At 38.5% G+C, this 25447-nt stretch overlaps 1 protein-coding gene across 2 annotated transcripts; it reads left to right on the forward strand.

The window, feature by feature from the left end:
* The first annotated feature begins 6301 nt into the window (after nt 1-6301).
* LOC143468135 (uncharacterized) lies at nt 6302-25027 on the forward strand. 2 transcript variants are annotated; one of them, XM_076965140.1, is made up of 64 exons: nt 6302-6666; nt 7688-7864; nt 8155-8371; nt 9752-9920; nt 10120-10251; nt 10581-10697; nt 10851-10892; nt 11051-11092; nt 11205-11267; nt 11365-11439; nt 11868-11957; nt 12123-12233; nt 12418-12471; nt 12618-12671; nt 12746-12799; nt 12950-13003; nt 13119-13163; nt 13275-13328; nt 13511-13555; nt 13658-13711; nt 13809-13952; nt 14055-14108; nt 14186-14230; nt 14976-15083; nt 15246-15299; nt 15421-15474; nt 15575-15628; nt 16485-16529; nt 16599-16652; nt 16767-16811; nt 16979-17032; nt 17163-17216; nt 17321-17374; nt 17524-17577; nt 17668-17721; nt 17848-17937; nt 18054-18107; nt 18195-18248; nt 18351-18404; nt 18480-18587; nt 18737-18844; nt 19131-19238; nt 19331-19384; nt 19534-19587; nt 19704-19757; nt 19893-19946; nt 20099-20206; nt 20327-20380; nt 20490-20543; nt 20654-20707; nt 20848-20901; nt 20992-21045; nt 21178-21231; nt 21427-21480; nt 21654-21707; nt 21946-22107; nt 22195-22230; nt 22450-22557; nt 22697-22753; nt 22837-22999; nt 23541-23647; nt 23904-23972; nt 24175-24387; nt 24529-25027. In XM_076965140.1, exons 1-64 carry the CDS (start codon nt 6549-6551, stop codon nt 24673-24675), a joined length of 5088 nt encoding a protein of 1695 aa, XP_076821255.1. In that variant the 5' UTR covers nt 6302-6548; the 3' UTR covers nt 24676-25027. The 2 variants fall into 2 exon arrangements, with proteins under 2 accessions (XP_076821255.1, XP_076821254.1); XM_076965139.1 differs by lacking the exon at nt 15575-15628 and adding an exon at nt 15660-15713 and having other exon boundaries at nt 6303-6666.
* Nucleotides 25028-25447: the final 420 nt, after the last annotated feature.

Here is a 25447-nt window from a genome sequence, read left to right on the forward strand (position 1 = left end):
AACAGAATTTGCAGCAGATGATCTTTTGCTCCGCAGTCTGCGGATGGTTTGCCAGAATCAACAAACTCGAGATATAGCGATGTTGCGTTTGGAGCATATACCTGTATATACATATATACCATATACCTAAAACAGGCTTTGTCCTTCTAACTTATGCTTCACTGTGCACACTCGACCTCCGAGTGCAGTCATTTACGTAATCTGCTAGCTGGGGACTTGTGAGTATCCCAACACTCGCTGGGGCAGAGATTATTGAATTGACGCCAGAGTACAAGACTTTCCAACCTTCAACCAGCTGAGCAGTTCCGGAGCTAAGGCGCTTTGTTGAAGATATTCCTACAATATCTAAGCGATACCGTTTGGCTTCTTCAACAAGTTCCTGCTCCTTTCCTGTCAGAGAAAGGACATTCCAGTTTCCAACTGTTAGCCTTTGACAGATTCGTGAGCGAATACGTGTAGGATCTCCAAGAGTACAAGTACTTTGCGCTGTCCCCAGTCGTTTCCCCAAACACGTTGCGAACGCATTGGTGGGTTTCCGTTTCCGGACAGCTTGTGGGGGAGAATATCGCTTACTTTTCGAACGAACCCCTCTGCCTAAAACTCAAACGCTTTCCTTGTTGACCTGCACGACGAACGATGCGGTATGACTGACATTCTTGTACGTATTCATGTTTTTGTTTTGAACAACTCTTAGTCTTACCTCTTACTTTCTACCTGACCTGGTATGGGTAGCCCTTTGGAAACAAAGTTTCCTCCAGTATAGCTCGAAAGTTCATCGAGGCACTCAAGCTACTCTGCCACGACAAGGCAGTAACCCATAGAGGAGCAGTTATATTCATTTGAACAGTAATAAAGTCTAAACCTTTCACTGTGGATATTGGACTCTATTTAGGCTGCTATGCTGTTTTTTTTCCTCATATTATACATATGGACAAGCGCAGTCTTAGTGAAGAGTTTGTCATGGTTGGAAACAGTAAAATAAGTTATAAATACGTTGTTTGCAACTGAGCTGCTTCTCCTTGTTTCTTCACAACTTGACCTTGAAATGCACTCAATCGTTTTGTTGTTTATGGCACTGAGATGAAAATAAGTTTTAGAAAAACTGAGGTACGCGATCTCTCAAGAAATTCTGTTCACTGCAAGTGTGCTAAAAAACACTGATGCATTTGGAGAAATTCAAATACCTGAGAGTGGAATTCATGGGTGATGAAAGGCAAAACATTGAACTGGACAAGCGAGTGGGAAAGTGCAGGTGGAATCATGCATGAGCTTACGTGATTTCTCGTTCAGTTTTTATGAAGCGAGAGCCTTCTAACACCGCAAAGCTCTTAATTTTTAAATTAGTTTTCCTTCCAATTCTCACCTACGGTCATAATTCTTGGGTAGGCTAGTAGTCGAAAAAGTGCGTTCACGGGTGCAAGCTTAAGAAATGGGATTCTTAAGACTTCAGGTTTGTAGTAAAATAAAAAAACAAGGTATAAGTTGGCACTCTGCAGGTTAACTTTATTTTTGATTCTTCTATACGAGCTTTCGCAAAAATTATTTTAAAATTGCAAGGTGAAGATCTGCTTGGAAACAACAAACGCAATTGTGATGAAATATTTACATGGATGCAATATTTACATGAAAAATTGGAACAGAACGCTAATAAAATTTACTGCTGTGAAATAAAACCAGTTAGTAAATAAAAGAAAAACGGGAATAAACCTTGATTAAAATCAAAAAATAAATATTTATTTAAAAAGTCCCATAAGACTGGCATCCCTATTAAGGCCGTCATTAATGCAATTAGGATTGTATTGTGGATTGTGCGCTGTTCCTCAATTCTTCGATCAAGCCGGTTATTAGAAATTAGTTTTCGTAATACAGTGATGCGTAAGTGGTTTATGTTGTGGTCCAGTTAGTTTGAAATGTTCAGCTACGGGTTTATGGTTACGTTTATGACGAATATCGCTTCTGTGACCGGTGAATCGTTTCCTCGAGGTTGATCCTGTTTCTCCCACATAAACGGCTTAAGGGAAGCGCTGACAACAGATGGCATAGATGACGTTGGTGCTGTTGCATTGAAATCATCCACTGATGAAATGCATAAATCCATTAGGGCCGACTACTCGGTCAGTTGTGTAGTAAACGTAAGAACACAGTTGACATCTAGTGTATTGGTAGGGGAATGTTCCCACATCTGTCGTTGTGTCGGTTAATTTGCTCGACGTCAGGAGATTTCTAAGGTTGGGAAGTTGTTGCTAAGCTATATTATAGAGGTTGGTTTGGAAAGACAGCATTTACTGTAAGATCAACATTAAGGATGCCCTGTAGATCTTTAGCTATCCGCTTTATGGGTCTCAGTTGTGGAGAGAACGTCATGACGAGTGGAGTCCTATACGACTCTTGCCGCTTAAACCCTTATTGCAGGAGCTTATGGCGTGGTTTACGTTTGACATTTTCGATTTGCTCTTCTATGAGAAAGTTTTAGTAGCCGAGCTTCGCAAATTCCCGGTGTAATTTGCGTAATTGTTGGTCTTTGTCTGAAATGGAAAAGCAAGTGCTGCAGTATCTTAATGCTTGACTGTAAACAATAGATTTACATGCATGAGGAGGATGGGAGCAAAGTAGGTAAAGAAATCCGTAGGTTTACGGTATAATGAGGTTTGTATTTTATTTGGGGTTTTAGACCATTCCTACGTCAATTGAATGCTGGAATGTTTAGAGTTTAGTGCCTCCGAAAATTGAACAAGTTTATCATGAATATGTCATCAATATATCGCAAATAAAGGAGTGGCTTGCGAGGAACGTCGGATATAACATCCTCTTCGAGTCGAGCCATAAAAATATTAGCGTACTGGCGTACCATGCGAGTTCCTACGGCTGTACCTTGCTTTTGAAGATAAATTTTGTTTTCAAAAATGAAGTAGTTTTGTTCCAAAATAAATTTAGTTAAAAATTCGGTAACGGCAAAGGTGTCGCTAGGTGGAAGACTACAACAGATGGCCTGTAGACTGGCTTCGTGAGGAATGTTCGTATATAATAATTTCACATCCATGGTCGCAAGAATGGTGTCATCAGGTATAGACCTCCCACCGATTCGAGTTTTTTTTTAGAAAATCATTGGTGTCTTTAATGTAGCCTCTGCTGTCGGATGCATATGGTTTCAACACCACTTCGACATAGCCCGATATCATCTCTGTGACCGTACCGTTGCCGGAAACAATTGGCTGGCCAGGGTTATTGGTTTTGTGAATTTTAGACAACAAATAAAGTGATGCAACACGTGGGTCCTCAGGTATAGCGTCTAGAAGGTTGACGTCTGTACTAGGTAAACTACGAAGAAGTGTTTTCAGTTCTTCGTTAAAGGTTTGTAGTGTAACGCTGTAAAATCGATTGTGTTGCACTCAAATCTGCACAAGTCGTTTAATTTTCGAGTTGAAAAATCACAACGACGATGGTATTGATTACGGCACAAGAATGTCATAGAAAAGATTTGTCAATTAATTTGCAAAACAACCTATGCTTGCCACACCGACCTGCGTAAGACCGAAGGGTATACTGAGAACCAGGTAGTGCCATTTACATCACTGATCTGGTCTGGCCACGACCGAACAAATGACGTTAGCTACACAGGCGGACGCCGAAAAAAATTGTTAACTGTTTCTAGAGTTTTCTTAAAGCCGCTGGCCCCACGATCTTTTTGAGAGGATGCGATGAGTTCCGAGAAGAGAGGAAGAAATTAAAAGAAAGAGAGTGAGTTTCGTGTTCAACTCGTTTGCAAAACTTAGGGTTACACTTAAGCCAGATGTATTTGAAAGCAGGTGAGCATTTCAGCCATGATATATAGTAATAAGGTAAATAAGAATGAATTTTTTGCATACGATAGATACGCAACACATCTTTGTTCAAAGCACACCTGATTAAGGCACGATTGATATTCAGGATCATTTTTATAAGATAGATTACTTTGGGTTGGAAATTTTGGAACTTTGCTTCTAGTTTCTTGGCTTTGGGTACAAACGATTAGTAGCCAACAACTTTCTTGAAGAGTTTCTATATTCATCAATAGATAAACTTAATTGTTAAAAAAACGAGTTAGCCGTTTACAGGCAAGAAAAATACGGAATTGGACGTTTCCATACCTTTTATTACATGGATAGGTAACTCCATCGTCATGCGTAACTGAAATTCAAACAATTACGTCCATGCGATTTGTTATTGGCGGGATTGGGTTCTGTTTTCTGTTTTATCTTTGCAATAATTCAGGGTGTGATTTGATTCTAGAGCATCACCGTGCGTTAAACTTCTTAATTAATTTTCCCCGCTTGGGGTGCGCTTGTTTCTGCCTTGCAACGTGATGCTGCTGTATTTAGTTCTGCATGAAGTTGTTAGGTATGACGATGGATATCATTGGCAACATTTTTGAAGGATGATGCCGTTTCATTACGAAAAAAATACGCTTTTGCAATATCTTAAAAACGTGATCATTATTTTTATAGTAGTTCTCATTTTTGCAGTCCGTCAGTATACGTCGTTTCTCTCACAAAATGGAAGAATTTTTGAAATTGCGTGGAGTTTCGCTGCCGTATACAGCAGTTTTTTTGCAAAAGATAAAACGCATAGCTGGGAGTGTGCTGCGAGGTTTCAGTTCTGTGCCTTACGAGCATTAGCGCTGCAAGCCAACGAAACTCCGACTTTGCAGTCAACCGTGGGTTTGACATGTCAACGATAAACCAACGTGGATGCAATAGTTAGTGATTTGCCCAACTTCAAGTTGATTTTAGGTCCAAAACAAGTATAGAAATGTGCAAACTTAGAATTTTGTCACAAAGTAATACCATTTATTTGGCTTGATAAAATCATAATGTTCCATGCGGATTCATATCATCTCTTAAATTCTCTTTCTCATATCATCAGCATTCATAACCTTACTTAGTTACTTCTAACGTGGTATGTGACCTTGATGCGTGCCTTGTGATTGTAATTGTTTCGCTTGTAATCGCTTGGCATGTAGACACACGTTCTGAACAAAGAAACGCTGTTAAGGAATTCGAAGTCGCTGACAAATTGCAGTTAACTATATCTAGAACAACTTCAAAACGTATTAAGAGGAACGCCAACATTGAGACGTAAGTTTTGACCTTTTCGAGCGTGCAGGCATTTTTAGTTTCAACAATGCGTAGCGAGGAAACTGCACTTGCTGAACATGCAAGCTAAGATTGGTTGTTTGGCCGCTGTTGTACACCATCATTTATTACTCGTCTTTGTAAACGTTGTTCTGTTAATTGACCTTTTTAGACGGACTTAATTAATTGAACAAATATGCAATTTTCACGGTAAACAGCGACTCCAATCTCGGTCACCATTAGTGTCATTGTGCTGAGTGACTGATATAGGAATAGCTTTTTTAAAGAAAATATTAACCTTGATGGTTACGCCCTAAACAACGTATTGCACTGCATAAACGCTGTATTGCACTTTGGAGGAAGATTTAGCATAACGCTAAACAGCAATGCCTATGGAATGATAAAAACATAGACATTTAAAGATATAAAAAACTTTCAAATCAAAGCGTTAAATTTTTTATGTAGTTTATAAGAATAACATATTGCGATATTGTCTTTTCACAGCAAATGAGTTATCCCATTCCTGGTCGGATACTTATCTCTTTTGCTAGGTGATAGCTATACAGCACCATGTGAAATCAAGGTTTGCAGTCTTTCAAACGTTTAAAACCGGTCAAAAGCACAGAATTTTACAGAGAAACCGATTTCATAAATTTACATGCGTGGAACCAATGCAATTCCAACAACTTTATACGTAAGTAGCAAAATAAGATATGCGATGACCACCGGAGTTATTTTATCCCTTTTCGTGCTAGTGTAAGCGATTGTGTTCTTTGTGTTGGTGGATTATAGGTTTTAGTTATGATAATAATAATAATATTTATACCGTGAATGGTACATTATTGCACCTGCGCTATCGTTGGCCAGGATATTGCTATTTGGTCTATACCCTATAACTTAAAGTAGTAGTTGACCGTGTAAAACAGCGACTTTCTGTAGGAAAACAGCAAATGACATTTTTAGTCCTGTTGGAACAAAGGCTCATATTCTTTTCAGCCAGTTTCAAGTATATACGGGGCCCACCACATTTGTTTGGCGTCGGGCGAAGGCCGGCATTTGTGAGTGACAATTGACATTCTCTCGACAAGTGTTTTTGCGAGAAAAAAGTGGCCTCGCGGCAAGCTTATGATACGCCCGAAAGCCAAGCAAACAGCGCTAGTGTTTTCTACCCAGTGATGCATTAAAGCCTCGAAAAGCTCGCTCAAGAATTCGTGGTCGGCAGCTATTTCCGCTGTCTGGCCATTCGAGACAACTTTTTTCTCAAGCGGGATACTTTAGAATTGAGCGCTCGAACGGTCGAAGGGAGCATCATTTGCCGCTCCCGGCGCGGCCAGAGTAGATTTGCTTCTGCTGTGTACCCCGAGGGTGAAGGTAGTTGCGGACGCAGAAGGTCCGTGACCAACCCGACTCAACATTCGTTCAATTGTGAGCGAAACAATGGGCACCAGCACATCGTCCATTGTTACGCCACAATGGGGCAAGAAATCGGCAATGGCGGCAGCTTGGCTTAGCTGCTGCATCGGGTTGCTGTTTATATTGACAACTGTTGGAGCGGGTGAGTTTTGTTGAAATATTTCGTGATTGGGTTTAGATGTGGGTCTGTCGGTTATAGTGTTATCGTGCTGTAGAATTCGTAGATGTTTGAATAGTTACTTGCAGAGTTTCATGTCCTTACGAAAACCGAGCTGTCAACGTTTAAATTTAAATGCCGACTTGTTGGTTTGCTTTTAATGTGCTAAATATTTTCTAACCTCAAATACGTATGTTACGCTGTAATCGTAATAGATTACAGAGTAATGCTTACGCCAACCGAGCGATAGCTTATCACAAGTTTCACAAACCGGTAATCACGCAAACGCGCATAATATTAAGGTCATAACTTGTCTCAGTGGCGTTTGAATAGCTCTTGCCTTTTGTATGGCGTCTTTCGTGTACCGTACTCGATTTCACGTCTGTATATCCGGTGTCTTGTGTAAATACTAAATCCAGCGGCTAGACGACAAACAAGGCTGTATTTGCTAAAAGCGCAATTAGCCCACCGGGTTGCTTATCATGACATAAATTTAACAAATATTGATACAGTCATTACAAACGAACCTGTGATTAAACAAGTAGATTTAAACCTTACTGATAAAATGTTTATGGTAGTGGTTCCTAAATCATTTTAAACCATTGAACCGCAATACGAAGGTACATTCAAAATATATCATTGGACCACTATACACTATGAAAAGTTACTCTATACTATAGAGTTTATAGTCTACTCTATACCATTACAGTGGTCATTTATATAAGTGATTTGTAATTTTTTGTGCAAAATAGTGCAAAAAAGCAAAACACAGATATAGACTATGATTGTTATTTGTAACTTGTTCAGCATTGAACCACGTATCAAACTTATCATTTCTTGCAAAAAGTGCGTTTAATTGTGAAATGTGTTTTTTTCACTTCTAGTGTAGTTTTTACGAGTTTGCTTTGGCGCAGGTTTTCAAGAAGAATGCCAACATATACTTAAAGTTTCAGTAGATAAAAGCCTACTGTTATAATACTATTCTGACGCCTTTACGCATTTGCAGAACAAATTGATCTGTTGGAACGGCTTAACGTTGCTGATCAGGGAGGTGTGGAGATTGTGCCTGGATTTTGTGACAGTAAACGCAAGAGGGACGCACTGAGGACCGCCTACAGAATAAGTCGAGATACCAAGCAGATTACCTTGCCGACAAGCTACGTTTTTTCGGAATTTCTTGAGCGTGAGTCATATTTTTGTTTGCCCTTGAAACAAATATTCGGCCAGCTACAACTGCACTGTAGAATTTTGTATTATTATTTTGCTCTCTGGCGTATGGCTGGAAGAATGAAACGTATTTTAATTTAAATGCATACTGCAACATCTTGGTAAAGTAATAACGTAATATGAATATTATTTAGCAATCGTCTACGTTTATCGAACCATAGCTTTGCCAAGGAGTTGTTTTGTGATTACTTTTCCATGATTGGTTACATGTTATATCATCAACCACCTTCACTTATCTTGCAAAAGGTGGATTTCCTACCGAATTCTCCATCTTTGCCACTTTCCGAACGAATGGCAAAATACCAAAGAGAAAGCAACCATACCTATTTCGAATGAAGCATGAAGAATTCTGGCAACAACTTGGAATTCGTGCGAGCCGCAATCCTCAATTTGAGTACAGACAAAGCTTGGAAACTTTGCCAGATTATCCTCAGTTTGATGGTGTTAATCTAGCAGACGGGAAGTAAGTCGACGCTCATCAGCTTTATTTTCGACACAATGTCAAAAATGTGATTTAAGCACTTTTGCACAGTGTGTACGCTGATTGTAAATTTTCTATTTGCATTTATAGTTTTAGTCTCTTATAGGGCTAGTCCTACATCATTTGTTTCTTTTGTTAATTATGGTTGAACATAAAACCAACGATTTAATATCTGCAGCGTTTAGGCGTAATCAGTTCGATATACTATTGCAAAGAATTGTAGCATTGGAGAATTGCATAGCTTGTTTTTGCAACAGTTTTTAATCTTTTTTCCACTTTTTCACTGAAAGATAGCTCACAATAACGAGTAGGAAACCTGCGGTTTTGCTGACATATTATTACCAGGAGAATTGCCGCTGACTGGTTTCCTTTAGTGCCTAAAGCTAACGTGATAGAATTGTATTATAAATTCTGAACTAGCATTGTCTGCTTTTCTTGAGCAGCCATGCGAAAATTCTGAGTTTGGATTGCAACTTAGAAAGGCCTTGTGCACGGAATTACTGTACTCACATACAGGCCCGCAAATATTTTTGAGAGCGGTTCGGTTTATTGGGTCGTACGCTTTTTTAAAGGTTTGACTTTAGCTACCTCGAAGAAATTTTAAAGGAACGGAACTATGTTACATATCTAAGCATGTAAAAATAGCCATATCTGCAGAAGTATAAATGTTGAGAGACCGTTGGAGAAATTTAAGAAACCGTTTCGGTCCCTAAAAACCTCTTAAAAACACGACGAAACACATGTTTATTCCCATTATATAGTAGAAATCGTCTATTGGCAAATCAAAGCCTTTTAAAAAAAGTGGTAATATATGCGATATAAAATATATACCGTTCCAGACGAATCATAATCTAATAATAATTATAATTAATAATAGTCATAATATAATGATCATAAACGTTTATAATAATACTGTGAGTATGTCACCATGGTAAGATGCACTTCAGTTGAATAATAACAGGCGAAAGAGCTTATGTACTTTAAAGTATTCAAACAAAACGGAAAGTACTGGATTACACAAGTCGAAAATAACAATACCTTTTGAAAATAAAGATTTCCTTGTCTACTTGACTCGTTTAATTCGAAATTTCGGTGCTATAATATAATGTATTTTATTCCCTTGCGGTCGGAACTCAGAACGTGCATACGAAGTAACTCGGGACCGATGAGAAATCATCGCCGAGTTTTTAGTCTTGTAAAAACTTTCCTCAGTCCAATGATAAAGATAATGATACCATACCATCTATATAGTAAGCTAAACTACAAGTTTTATTTTGAATACATTAAAACAAAATTGTCTTTGTATCGGAGAAAGGTTTGAGAACGGTAAATGCTAAATGGTACATGATTATATTTTTGCAGCTGGCACAAAGTGGCTTGGTCTGTCTATAATGAGAATGTGCAGATGTGGGTTGATTGCAAGCGAGTGGACGATCTCGTACTTTCACGAAACATGTTTGCGCAACTCAGTATGGGCGGTGTGGTTGTGCTTGGTCAAGACGTTGAGGAAGATGCATCGGAGGCTTTTGAGGTCTGTCATTTCACATAAGCAGCATGAGCTTAAATATTTACTGAGTTTGTTTAAAATTTAAATGTTCATTGCTTATCCTTCGCAAGTTTAAACACAGTTGCTTTGCACTTGTAGGATTATATATGGGCCTATGCCATAGTTGTTTGATGATTTTAAATCTGAATTTATATATATTGACTGATGGTATTTCTTATTCTAGGGAGACATTGACAGCTTTATTTTTGACTCTGATCCCACCCTGGCTAGTCAAATGTGCATTTCCAGTTTAAATCTTGCACCTGACTGCAACAGCTATGCTGGAGCCATTGTAGAAGAACCAATTACTGCATCAGTAAGCTAATGCTTACATAATTTGTATTTTCTATTGACATTCTTTCATGCATTTTTTTGTAGATTATTTACAATTGTATTATTTGCATATGTAGTTGACAGCCTATAAGCCATGGTTTTTTGTAAGGCTAAAAATAATGATGACACATTTCAAGAAAATATAAATAAACTCGTTTAGCTACATCTGATAAAGCAGGTGTCAACTTGCGAAAGCTTGTGTAAATAAAAATTGTTAACTTTAAAAGAAAGAATTGGGCTATTACATACAATTATATTTTTTATATTTAATTATAACACTAAAATAATTATAGTGTTTAATCTTTGTTTTAGGCCGATGTTGGAACTGGTTTAGATTCTCTTGTGGTCCCAGACTTGCGTAATCCTGGTGATAGCGCTGATGAATCGGTCGGTGGAAGAGGAGATGGTGATGGTGGAGTCTCAGTCAAGGTGAAGTCAGAAAATTTTCTGTATTATGCAGTCGGATATTAGATGGTTAACAGTAACGTTACCGTGAAGATTTTATTTGTTTTTCATTCACTAAAATCAAAAATTTCATTTTTAATCATGTAATAATAATAATCGTGTTTATGCGTAAAACAGGGTCAAAAAGGTCAAAAAGGAGAGCGTGCTGTGATAGAACCAGTAAGTGTTTAAAAATGACTCAACCTGCTTGAAACCAAATTAGGTTATGTGTTTGACCTTGTGAGAATAAATATTTCAATGTTTAGGAGTGATTAAAACATTGTCGTTTTATCTATATTTATATGTAGTGGGTAATGTGAAAAATTGTATTTATGTAGGGAATCATCATTGCTGGGCCGCCTGGACCACCTGGTGAACCAGTAAGTATAACGTTGCTTTCAAATTCAATTGTAATCCTATACATTTACAATGCCTCCGAGTGTAATGGTGCCAGTTTTAAGAATTTGAGAACAACGTTCCTCTTCTCTGTAGGGCTTGGAAGGACCACCTGGCTTCCAGGGCCCACCTGGTGAACCTGGCGAAATCGGGGACAAGGTGAATGATCATTCTCTTATAACATCTGATCCATATGGATCTGGCCAATTGGTCATTGATTATTTCTGCCTCAATTACATTTCATCTATGATTTCAGGGAGATCCTGGACGAGATGGCATACCAGGTGAAAAAGGTCTTCCTGGGCCACCAGGGCGTCATATAATGATACCCGTGAGTATTTTGAATGTACTCCTACTATGACATCACAATGGCATTGTTGAATAACAAAAACAAACAAAACCTTTCAACTGGAAAACAATTTTTTTAAATGATTAAACTAACAAAAACAAAATAAGTCAATCATGGAGGAAAGTGGAAGTACAGATACATTTTATGCCATTGGGATCATGGTTTTATTGGCTGCTTTTGCTTTCTACATATATAATTGCTATTGCTCCCTAGAAATTGAGAAACAAACTGATGTGTAAACAAGACTTATGCAAGAAGCAGTGATTTTAGATTTTATGAACATGCCACCTTGTTGTTCAAACAGTTTTGCAATAATTATACTGTTTGCTAGTGTTTGTGTTTTGTATTGAAAATAAACGTGTCGTTTTCTGTGTGGTGTTTTGTTATTGATTTGTATTATCTTTTTGCAGTTTCGAATTGCAACACCAAGTGGTGAGAAAGGTCCTGGTTCAAATGCGCCAGCAGAAATTCAGGCGCATCTTGCACTTCAGCAAGCTCGTGTATGTATTGGTTATGTCCAATTTACATCTTGGTTATGTTAATTACAGTTTTAATTCAACGACAATATTAACCATAAATAAAATAATTTTTATAAAACATTTTTCACTTTGCGTTTCATTGAGTCGACCATAACATATTATGTAAGTACACTGGATTCTGTTTAGATGGCTATGCAAGGGCCATCAGGACCTCAGGGTTTGGCTGGAATGCCGGGTTCACAGGGTGATATGGGTCCTGTGGGTATCAAAGGTGAATCAGGAGATCCAGGCCCTATGGTAAACAAAAACAATAAGTTTTAAAAAAGTCATTATTGTCAATTTATTCACACAGAAATAGAAGTAGATGATGACTACAACTAGATCTTGACTACAAAAATCCTAAATTAAAACAGTCTTATGAATTTGTTGTGAATCTTAAGCTAATAATTTTCGGATTCATGTATGTGGTACTTGATAATAGGGCAATCGTGGCATGCGTGGTCCTGCTGGAGCAACAGGATCACCCGGGAAAACGGTAAGTAGTGGATTAGCTAGTTTTGTTAGTTACTCATGCACAAGCTTGCCTTTTATACGATTTGTAGTGATCATTTTAAGTATTTCTCTGTACAGCACAAACAAACAACTTCGTTTGGTATCTGTCATTTTCTTTTTTGATTACAGGGTCGTCCTGGTGAGGATGGTTTAAGAGGAGAACCAGGCCCTGTTGGAGTAAAGGTAAGTGAAGTTCATTTGTTGTCGATTGCATGGACTTTGAAGTGTGTATTAATGCAATATTTAATCATATCCAGGGAGATCGAGGTTTTGATGGTATGCCAGGCTTGCCAGGAGCTAAGGGTCACCATGTATGTCAATTTGAAATTTGGCTAGTTTCATGCTTTAAAATTGTCATTCTATATAGGTCATGTATGCGTGTGTATGTTGTTTTATAACATTTTATGTGACTATTGGTAAACTTTAACATGTAAACCGAATTACTATTTTTCTGTGATTAGGGAGAACGTGGACCAGCGGGATCTCTTGGTCCACCAGGACCTGAAGGAAATAGGGTAAAATGAATATTTTGTTTAGCAAATACGTCTTAGCAATATTACTGCCGTCATAAACAACTCATTAGAATAGATGTAAAAATTTTGAAATGTTAAAAATTTTACAACTCTTTAGGGTGAACAAGGTGAAACTGGACCTCGTGGAATGCCTGGTGAGCAGGTAAACTTGCCCTGGACTGTCTTTTGCTTCTTTTCTGAAATTGTGCAAATATCATGCTTTATTTGGGAAATTTGATAAAGAGTTTTTAACTATATTTGTTGTGATTTTCAGGGTTCGAGAGGAGAATTAGGTCCCAAAGGCCCCACTGGTGTTGCTGGACCGCCTGTAAGTATATCTGTTTAAGACATTTGTTAAATAGAGAGTTGCGTTACAAGTATTTGTGCTGTAGCAAGTGAGTTTTGCCAATTTGTTTGATGTTTGCCGATGTGATGAATTTCAAATGATGCACAGTAAATTTTTGTTCTGAGTATTACTTTTTCACAAGATTTATGTCCACATTTTTACAGGGACCAAGAGGTGTACCTGGTCAGCAAGGATTAAAGGGAAATTTGGTATGTGTGTAATATCTATTTTGTTTCAGAAAACTGTTGTAGTTTGGCTTTCTAAGTTCGTTTTCTTTTTCTCTGGTACAAATATAACATCATTTATTGCAGGGGCCACAAGGAGAACCCGGGCCTTTTGGACAGCAAGGTGCACCTGGGCCCCAGGTTTGTTGAAGCATTTGTGCATAGCATCAAATAATTAAATTTTTGTGTATCATTGGCATTGGTGCTTTATAGAAAATTGAATTTGCGCCACTTACAGGGAATTCCCGGCCCTCAAGGTGTTATGGGCGCTCCTGGACCAAAAGGGCCCAACGGTAACCCTGGATTGCCTGGCATGCCAGGTTCCGATGGTTTGCCTGGACACCCTGGTAATGAAGGTCCACCAGGGAGCAAAGGATCAATGGTATATGAAAAACAACTTGGTTAAAAATCAAAATTTATCATGGAATGTACAATGTCTGACATGTAGTTTACACCAACTAAAAACTATAACTTGTATCGTTAGGGATTGCCTGGACCACAAGGTCAACTGGGATACCCTGGTCCACGAGGTGGAAAGGTATGTTGGGTGCGATTTAGGTAGCACTTGTTACTTACATTCTTGTACTAATATGTTGCTTTGATCTCTCAATGCAGGGTGAAGCAGGAGTGAGAGGGATAAAAGGAAATAAAGGAGACAGGGTAGGTGCTCAAGGATGATTTGTCTTGGACTGTGCTTTATGTCATTAGGGTGCAGAGGTTGATGCAGCAGGTGCACAGCTTATCAGTCTTAACTTGTTATTTTGACTTAATTTGCCCGCTGAATTAATGATCTGACTCCGTGGTTGCGTGCGGTTAGAATTCTCTAACCTTTTGTCAGCCGAAAGCTCTAACGTTATTACAGATACAGTTTATCAGAAACGGTCCTTTTATTGTAGGAACTGTACAGGTTCCGAATATTACACACAAACTTAGTAATCACCGTTTAAAACAGGTCTAAAGAATTACAATCAACACGACTAACGTAATACGTTCGTACGACTCTGTATCTCTCGTCTGCGCGCTTACTCGCGTATAAGTTTGAGCTTATAACAGCGTGGAGCGGTGTGAGCGGAAATATCCGACATAAAATACACGAGCATTTCAGAACGTGCGAACGATAAAAATAAAGCGTTGGCAATGGAGATTACATTCAGTTAAAACTAGGACGTTATGAAATCATCTGGTAACGTACTAAACGGCGTTTTCACATGAAGTTATTTAGAGCAAGTTTCCAAATATTAAACGACAATTGCAGTGTTGTCAATAAACAAGACTTCAATCAATAACTGGCAAACACTTTCCCAAGAATGATATAATGGTATTAAAAATGCCACCCAGGCCACTACAAGGGGATGATTTTACTAGTCAATAATCTTTCTACTTTTATGTCATTTTTTTTAATCAGGGTATGGATGGCTTGGCTGGGTTTAAGGGAAGTATGGGACTAAAAGGTGACCAGGGCGTTTCTGGACCACTCGGACCAAGAGGTGAAGATGGTCCAGAAGGAGCAAAGGTTTGTAGCAGATGATGATGTACCTAGTGGTATACTGTTTAACCCAGGGTTTTCTGTTGGTATTACCATAACTACCAGTAAGAAATTACTTTACACTTTTGTTGAAAATACATCCAGCTATTAATTAAAATATAAAAATCGTCGACTTTGTCTGTTTTTTAGGGAAGAGGAGGACCAAGAGGTGAACCTGGACAACAAGGTTCCGTTGGAGAAAAGGTTTGCAAATTTTTGTTTCAACCAAAAAAATCTTGTGAAATTTTAGTTGTGCCGTTACTTTTTGTTTAATTAATCGATAAGATCAGACACACAGCAAAATAAAATGTTTTTACTCCTACAGGGAAAGATGGGTATGCCAGGGTTACCAGGTTATCCAGGACGCAGTGGTCTAAAGGTGCTGTTATTTATTTGCTTACATTATTCTTTGTTTTCCCTTATACTGTGCAAGTAACGAATTATGCACAATTTTATTATTTTCTTATCCGAAACTTCAGGGGTCAATCGGGCCGCCAGGCAAACCCGGAAATACAGGACTTAAAGGTGAAAGGGTAAGAATTAATTTTTAGTTTCTTTTTCAAGGGCTCTCGTGGGCCGCTTGGTTCGCGTGGTCGGCCAGGCTCCAAAGGGAGGAGGGTAAGCAATGCCTTGTGCAGTTTGCATTTCACTTCGCAATATTTCTTTTCCATATTTCGCTTGCTTTTAACCAGTTGTACTCCTCTGTTTGGTAGAAACGCTTTTGTTGAATTTTGTGCTCTACTTAATTTGGCTTAAACTATTAAATTCACTTTAATTATCGGCAAATGTCTTATGTTGCTAATTGGGTCCACTATTAGACGTCACTATTCGTTTCTTGTTAAAACTCATGGCTTTAGTTCTAACTTTAATTTATTAAGACTAACATTAATCACTTTTTGTAGTAAGTACTAATTTATTTCTTGCCAACTAATTGCATGTAATTTTTTGGAAAGGAAAATAGCCACGGTTTTGGGTGTAAAAAATTATGTAGCTTGTTCAGCTCAATTTATTTCCTGCTTGTAGAGATCACTGCATTTACAAAAAATTTCAAAGAAATTGCAATTTTGTGCAAATACGGTATTTATTTGTTTGTAAGCTGCATAAGCTAGCACAAAAAATTGATTTAAGCTGCCTTCCTTTGTAAACCACAAGTGATAGTGCAGTAATTTGCACTAGAACAAAAAGTAACAGCAAACCACTGCAATAAAGAATAGTCAACAAAAGACGGCAGATAATAATTTGGTTTGATATAAAAGATGTATTCGAGCCGCAGGAATGACAACACAAAAACTTCTTAAACCACAGCTTACAATGAAATAAATGTGGTAGCCTATAGGCTTGTCCATCTTTTCGACACCAACCATGTTTAAGTATTTTTATTTTTAACAGGGCTTAGAAGGAAAACGTGGTCAAGAAGGACAAAGAGGACCAAAGGTGAGATTATAGAACATTTTAACATGTTGTTGGTTTCTCATGATCTTCTGATATCTGATTTTTATTTAGGGGCCGCGAGGTAAACGAGGAACAAGGGGAGCATCAGGCAAAATCGGACCAAAGGTAACATAGATTTAGACTTCAGCTTTGAAATGCCAAAATCAAACACAACCACTTCACCAACACTTGAATATTTAGTTTTTAAATTACTTGTTTTAAAGATACTTGTATTTTCAGGGTGGTCTAGGACAAGATGGACCACAAGGAATGCCAGGAGAACGGGTATGCATCATGATACGTCTTGTCTGTCAGTTACTAACAGAGTACTATCAGCTGGAACTAACACAGTATAATAGCATTCTGTTTTGATTCCAAAGTATTTTGCAGCATTTTTTTAACCTTCTCTAGCTATGACTACCATGTTGTCTTATCTACTCCATTTTTTACAGGGCCCACACGGTCCGCCTGGAAGTTCTGGGTTCCCTGGGTCTAAAGGACCACCAGTGAGTTTATGCTGTCATAAATAGATACTGCATTAGATGAAGTTTCAAACGTTTGCTTGTATTTGGCTGTACTTTGTCCAGTATATTATCTTATGCGTTTTCTTAATTACCTTTTAATATGGTTTTATAGGGCCCACCTGGAAAGGATGGATTGCCAGGGCACCCTGGAACTCGTGGAGACCCAGTAATTACTTTATACTTTTGTGGTTATTGGTGTTAATGTTGAAAATATTGTGATATCAGTATTATCCTTGTGTCATGTCTTAAACATGATAATTTGTCTGATAGGGATTTCAAGGAAAAACTGGGCCTCCAGGACCAGCTGGAGTAGTCGGACCACAGGTACTTCATAAGTATTTTGTTAATATAAATTATTATCAATAAGTGGTCATTTATACTTATATTAATTTGTCAGTCATGTCAGTTTATTTGGGTAATGCAATGTTGTGTCTTTTCTTGTGGTATAAATTTGTTTGTGTGGTAAAATGTAGGGACCATCAGGAGAAACAGGTCCAGCTGGAGAAAGAGGTCAACCGGGTTTACAGGTTAGTGACTTACTTCAAATAGCTCAGGACTTGCTTCATACTGTCTTTAAATAGAGTATATAATAATCTCATATTTTTCTCTCTTAACAGGGCCGACCTGGAGATTTGGGTCAGCCAGGTCCAGCAGGAAAAGAAGGATCAAAGGTAAGAATGTTTTGGGCTGCTTTATATCTGTGCTTATCACTCAATAACTTGGATGTGGATGCAAAATATTTTACCTTAGGCCTCTGTAATATATTATTTGTTAAGGACCTCTTAATTAATTTATAGGGAGATAGGGGGCCGCTAGGACCACCTGGAAAAATGGGCGAACCAGGATCAGCTGGGTATCCAGGACAGCGTGGTGATACCGGACCACTGGTGAATAAACATGTTTGCTCTTTGAAACTGAAGTTTTAGTTAAAAGTTACAAGAACTTTGTCAAATTAGTTCTGATATTTTTTCTGCAAGTTTCAGTAATTCATTAAATCTTGTAGGGATCTCCTGGTCTTAAAGGAAATGAAGGTCCTGCTGGACCACCTGGTCCTGCTGTAAGTTTTTATTCATTCGTTGTTTTATGTTTATTATCACGTTTTCTTCTTCAGTAGGTACGGGCAATTGTATTTCTATATTTCTAGGGGTCTACGGGATTGAAAGGTCCGCCTGGTGCAGCAGGACAAATTGGACAACCGGTAAGCCTTAACATGTTTAGTGTTGCAGAAAATCTTATTTCCAATAAAAGTAAGATAATATTGCATTTTTGTGAGATATTTAAAAAATTGCTTTGCATTTAGGGAAGACCTGGACAAATCGGTTCTCCTGGTGCAGATGGTGAAAAAGGAAGCCCTGTAAGTTATAACTCAACTATGGTACAACAGTTGAAGTTCTGTGAGTTCGTCAATGTAAAATGGTATCTATTGTAGGGTGGACCAGGTGGTCCTGGACCAGTTGGGCGAGATGGTCTTCCGGGTCCTGCTGGTTTACCTGGACCGGCAGGAAACGTTGGGCCTCGTGGAGAAGATGGTGATAAAGTATGTTTATTGTTCATGCCTGTTCTGAAAATGTGTTAAGTACAAATCTAGAAATTGGCGTGAAGATTACAACTATTGTGGATATTGCAATTACAACGTGTGCTTTACGATTGCAATTACTGCACCTTACACTGTTAATCATGTTTCAGGGAGAACGTGGCCCAGGTGGAGCCGCTGGCCTCAAAGGTAGCAGAGGCGATCAAGGACCTCCTGGTAATCTTGGAGAGCAGGGCCCCATTGGACAGCCTGGACCATCAGTAAGTTTACAATCAAGTCTTATGTTCTCTATAAACGCTAGTGGAAATTTGGTTTGACGCTCCAATTTCCTGATACAGGATTGCTGTGGTGCTTTATATTTTGTACTGCAAGTATTACATTGGCGTGGCGCAAATTTGGCAATTCATTTATTGGTGTATTTACCTGACGCATTGAAAGCAAACTTCCCAAGAGGGTCTACAAATTCTTACAAAAATTAACGATTTGAATAAGTCTGTCAAAGGACCAGGAATTATGTTAATTACTGTAGTACTTTTTCAACGCTAGGGAACAGACGGTCAACCTGGACCCAGAGGACAGCAAGGTGTTTATGGAGAAAAAGGAGATGAAGGAGCCAGAGGTTTCCCAGGAAACCTTGGACCTAGAGGATTGCAGGTCTGATATTTTATATGGCCTCATAAGACTTTATAGTACTGTATCTTTGAATAGGTCATGCCAAATACTAAAGCCTCGTTTTGTGTTGTAAGGGTTTGCCTGGGCCTCCTGGAGTGAAGGGAGACACCGGTGATTCTGGCCCAATGGTAAGGACAAAATCTAATTGTAGTTACATGCATATATATATATGGAACAGAAAGAGTTTAAATTCCTAAATAGTATCTCATTTTGAAGAAAGATTCGTGATGTGTTTCCACCTATGGTTATATGTGTTACAACTTCTTTATCTTTTTAGGGGCCAATGGGACCTATGGGACAAAGAGGTCCGCCTGGACCACAGGGTGCTGATGTAAGTTTTAGTAACGATTACAATAGCATGATTATATTATTTAATTTTGCTACAATTGCATAAAGCTTTATTATATATCAAAGAGCCCATTTCGTAAGTTCATTCTTTGTTTGTAGGGAACACAAGGACCTCCTGGTTCATATGGGCAGCCTGGAAATGTTGGTGATAAGGTAGGTCTGCCACAAACTGGAAACGTTGTAGTTAGTGTGCTACTTGTTTACTTTTTGCTCGTTATTTTATATAGCCTTTAAATTGACATTGAGTGTCCATATAATGTTTAACCAAGTTTTTTTCTATATAATTAGGGTGAACCTGGTGCTTCCGGCGTTCCTGGATCACCTGGTGACAGTGGACCTATGGTAAAGATACAATCTGATACTTATGGGCATGACGTCCTTCTAGTTGCTTGCAAACATTTTTGTTACAATTTTATTTCGGAGAGACTTTTTTCCTCAACTTAATTGTGGGCTGACACGTATTAACGTGTGTATTTACCTCGTTTTGTATACAGGGACCAAAAGGAGAACGTGGTCTTAAGGGAGATTCTGGTTCAGCAGGAGCCCAGGGCGAACCTGGTCCAAGAGGGCCTAGAGGTGATGATGGAGGCAAAGGAAATCCGGTAATTTCAGTCGTTAATAAGTTCTTTTCTAATACAAATTTGTGATTTCTTGTTCATTTTAGATGTATAAGATTCTTACATTACAAAATGCATTCATTAAATTTTACAAAAAATTTAAAGGGACCTATCGGATACCCTGGAGATCCAGGTGTAGCTGGCACGCCCGGACCACCTGTGAGTATTTGCACTTTGTAGGCTGGTTTAATGTTATTTGTTATTTTGTGTTGAATTGTTGATCTCCTGCACTGAGTTTTTTTTCTTTCTTTTTCTTTTTTTAAAATAGGGAAATGATGGAGACGACGGTAACACTGGCGATTCTGGACCACCAGGCGAACAGGTATAAGATCATTTTCAAATGCTTACATGCTTTTTGCTTGGACTTTTTATGATAAACAATAGAAGAATTGTTTGAGTTGTTTTATAAAAAAAGAAATCTCTTGTTCTTAGGGACCACCAGGACCTGTTGGAGAAGCTGGAGGCGCAGGACCACCTGGAAGACGGGTTGGTGGAACACTACCATTAGTTTGGTTTCGCAATCGATTTCTGTTGATGTTTTCACTTGGATTTTTATGTCAACAATAGTGTTTTTATATTTTATTACTCTTAATTTGCATTAAGTATTTTTTGATGTTTTAAAAAAGGGAGCAGTTGGTGTCCCTGGTAATGAAGGTAGAGCCGGAGATAAAGGAGCAAAGGTAATCATTAATCAATAGTTTAAAAATTACCATTTTCCCACAATTTTGTATGTCAGAACATTTCTTATAACTGTAGTGTTTTGCTCACAGGGTGAACCAGGCATTACTGGCCCAGCTGGTGATACCGGGCCTCCTGGCGCACAGGTCAGTAATGTTATTCAGAAGCAAGGCCAATTTGGTTACTCTCTATGGTGTTAGTTTGTACTTAAAAATGTGTCACTTGTTCAAATGTATATTTGATGTTACAAAAGTAACATTCAATTTCTTGCAATGTAGGGTTCTCAAGGCAAACAAGGTGTTGGTGGAAACCAAGGTCTTCCTGGGCCTGTGGTAGGTTATTTTTACCTGATATTGTTTTTATTTTTTTGTGTTGGTATAATATGTAAAATTCATCACCGAAGTAGTATAATGTAATTAGCTCAGCTTTTTGACCTGGTTGCTACATAATTATTCCAGTGAGTGGCTACACTCCCTATAACGCTTTAAATTGTTAAAAAAAATTAACCCCAGTCTTGATTTATTTAGGGAGCACCTGGTCTACCGGGTAATTCAGGTAAAGAAGGAGCTGTTGGACCAATGGTATGTTGTTATTTTTTTGGAAATAATAAAAATAACAGTAGTAAGCTCTTATACGACCGGTAAAAACTTTAATCTTCAGGTTTAAAGCAATTATAGGATTAGATGTTAAATCCTGGCACAAACAGAAATGGTGATAACATTTGCAACGAACTAAATGGTTTTTATTATTTTAGGGACTACAAGGAATGAAGGGCGCCAAAGGTGAATCAGGAGTCAGTGGTGAAAAGGTGAGTTTTAATGCTTCACAATTTCTCTCTTGCCAAAGTTTACATTATTATTTGTTTTTTAAGTGCTTATGGCGTTATATTATATATTTTTATATGCAAAGTAATCAAACAACAATAAATGCGTTTATTGTTTGTTCCAAAGTTTCATAGAAATTTATATTATTAGTTTCCAACAACAAAACTGCGGTGAAACAATAGATTGGCACTCTCGTTAATTTGATATTTCTTTCATTTCCAGGGTCACTCTGGTTTAACTGGTGCCATTGGTCAGCCTGGTCCTCTTGGTGACAAAGGTGATCGTGGTGAAATGGGAAGACCCGGACCATACGGTTCCAAAGGTGAAGAAGGAAGAAGTGGACCTGACGGACCAATCGGCCCAGTTGGACCACCTGGATTACCGGTAAAACAACTTTGAAGATTTATTGTCATGCATTATTTGAATAACGGAGATATCGGAAGTTGTAAAATTTTCATTAATTGCTTGTAGGGATCTTCTGGTATGAAAGGAAACAAAGGTCAAATGGTAAGTTAAAGTGACTTTTTCATTTGTCGGAGATATTAAGTAGATGCTTTTCATCGCTACCGGTAGAAGTTTTATTGGCAATTTTGGAAGCTTATGTGTCAAATACCTGAAGATGATATTTTTGTTTACTGCTAATTTGGTATTCTTTTAACTTTTAGGTATTACCTTTACTTCTTTGATTTTTTTTGTGAAAGGTGATATATTTATTACACTTTCTAGGGACCCACAGGGCCGAAAGGAGACGGTGGTCTACCTGGGCCGCCTGGACCACCTGGTCCACCTGGTGAAGTGTTCAATGCCCAGCCACTGACAACTCGAAGACGAAGAGTAAGTGAAACGGAACTTTGTGATTTTGTTTCCTGCAACACTAAACATATTTTTTACTATTGTAACACATCGTTTCGTTTACAACGTTTAGCAACACATTATCGTTTTACTACTATAACAATATACTTTTGATTTTTAGTCTGCGGAGGGTCTCGATCGTGAAAAACGTCAAGCAATGGTTGGAAACGACGGTCAGGTAGGTTAAAAAGTTAGAACAGCTTGAAACAGATGTAATGGCAGCAGGGGTACACAAATAATCATTAATTTTTTTCTTTGTAGGCTGACATGTACGGAGATTATCCTGAAGGTCTGGAAGAGTTGTTTGGAGCTCTCGAATCACTAAAGGAGGAGTTGGAGATGATAAAACACCCGGTAGGAAGTCAGAGAAACCCTGGAAGAAGCTGCAAGGACATCTGGCTCTGCCATCCCACCTTTGAATCAGGTACCAAGTATACCAGAAACACACTAGAGCAGGGGCGGGCAACTTTTTCGGTCGGCGGGCCTGATATGAGAAAATGAAGTACTTGGCGGGCCGGATTCCTGAATCGATACATTAATCGTGTATTTATCCACCTATGCAAGGAATAAATCGTATTTAATGCAAACTTTAAGTTTTAAGCATACAGACCAAAAACAGTATTTAATGATTTTATTAATGAATATTGTACTTCAATAGCTGCTGAAGTCAAAACTGAACTGTCTGCGGGCTGCTCACAATCCCGTCGCGGGCCGTATGTTGCCCACCCCTGCACTAGAGCTACTGAATCTATTCTGTATGCTGTCGTTGACATGACATTCATTCAGAAAAAAAATCATTTTCTTGTAAAACCGCAATAAATCACACAATTCACATCCCAAAACTGTTTTAACCAATCTAATAAAAGTAGCGTCATCGAAGTATTGTTACGGAATGGCAGATAACATGCAGTGTAAGCTACTAGTCAGTTTTGCTCGAATGTATAAATTGTTTCATTTTCTTTCAGGCAAGTATTGGATCGATCCAAATGGAGGTTGTATTGTGGATGCGTTTGAAGTCGAGTGCGACTTCGAAGCGGAAGGTGTCACCTGTATTGACCCCATTACTCCTTCAGTAAGTTGGAGTCGAAATATATGTTAAAAGATTTAAATGTTTTCATTGGTTATTGTTTTAATAGTAACGTAAGTTAATTATACTAATATATGGAAATACAGCATATATATGAAATGCTTGGTTATCTTTTCAACACGTGCGTTTCATAAGTAATATCATGGTTTTGTAAAATGTTGCAAAGATCCTTATATTAACTATGCCAAGACATAACTTCTTATGCTATTATCACAAAGTTTCCATTACACATTTACCATAGACCGAATTGCGGCGATGGCCCAAAGCATTGCCTGGAGATTGGTTCAGCACCTACAAGTTGGGATCTAAGGTGAACTTTTATTTTTGACTTCCAGAAATAAGTATATGCTTACCTAACCATAAATTTACTACTTAAGCGAGTATTTTACTAAGCAAACGCCTTTTCAGATTTCCGTACCAACTCCGCTTATTTGAGGTTAAAAACAAATTTAATTATGGGATATTTCACCCAAAATAAGTCTAATTTTAACCCGTTGACCATTATTTTTCAGTTCGGTTACAACGTGAGCATCCCTCAGTGGAACTTCCTCAGGTTGCTGTCTGCAGAAGGGCGTCAAATGTTCACTTACAGGTGCGTCAACTCGATCGGCTGGGAAGACCAGCAGAACGGCAACTATGACAAGGCGGTTCAACTTATGGGCGCGAACGATGAGGTTCTGACTTACGGAAGCGACGAAATTACACTGATAGAGGATAGCTGCAAGGTATTGGAGATTAAAATCGCTGTGTTATATTTTCGTATAAAATGCCACTAAACTTACTTCGAAAAATTTTTTTTGAGTAGATTTTTCAACTTTGATAACTTTAGTAGCGGAGTGTTAACACACTTCTTATTTCATTATCAGAGCGGTTCTGATACCGGTGTGGTAATCCTCGAAATACAGACCAAGGACGTGGACATTTTCCCTATTATGGATTACAAGTCATTGGACTTTGGCGAAAGGTCACAGAGACACGCCTACCACGTAGGCCGTGTCTGCTTCAGTGGCTAAAGAGAAAACACGGGTAGGGGAAGCTTCGAAGAGAATTTGGCGGAAGCAGGCCACTCACAACTTACACATTTCGACCCCATCAAGCGACGTCGACCCAAGGAGGGGGCCACATCCCGTAAGTGCTGGTGCGAGATGTGGTCTTCCAGTTTGAAACGATTCGGCAACTTCACCCGACCGGTTTTTGAATCTCGACTTACGGTGCTGGCTGGGCCGGGCTTCAATCACCGATTCCGGGTCAACAAGAAAAAGAATTTCGGGCGTATCTTTCTTCGTTTCTATTTACCACGTGCTAAGTTTGCATTGAATGGTTGAGGAATCAATAAAATGGACTTGACGTGCGGAGCAGAACAAATACTTTGTGCTTTGTTTTCTTTCAGTAAGACTTAAGATAAATAAATAAATAACCAACAGTTCTACACCGTATTCACTGCACTGAACATGTAGTTACACTACTGTACGCAACAGCTCACCATAGAAATTATACAGCGGAAGTTTAGGCCCATGCTTATAAACTTAGCAAGTAATCCCCAACCCATAAAAAACTAAACTCCTGGTGTCGCTGTAGGTAGGTTTTCAGAATGGCAAAATTGCCTCTGTACACCAGGTAAGCTCGGCAAGTTAGTATCCTTTTTCTGTTTAGGTTGAGTCGTTGCTTTCCTTCACTGTTGCAAAAACTTGCCTGTTTAAAAAACTGTCTCGTGAGTCTGGAGATTTTTTAAAATCATTCTTGATTTCCAAATATTTCAATCCTGTTTCTAATACGTCATCAATG

This window comes from Clavelina lepadiformis, chromosome 8 (assembly GCF_947623445.1).
Source record: "Clavelina lepadiformis chromosome 8, kaClaLepa1.1, whole genome shotgun sequence".
NCBI classification, from domain to species: domain Eukaryota; kingdom Metazoa; phylum Chordata; class Ascidiacea; order Aplousobranchia; family Clavelinidae; genus Clavelina; species Clavelina lepadiformis.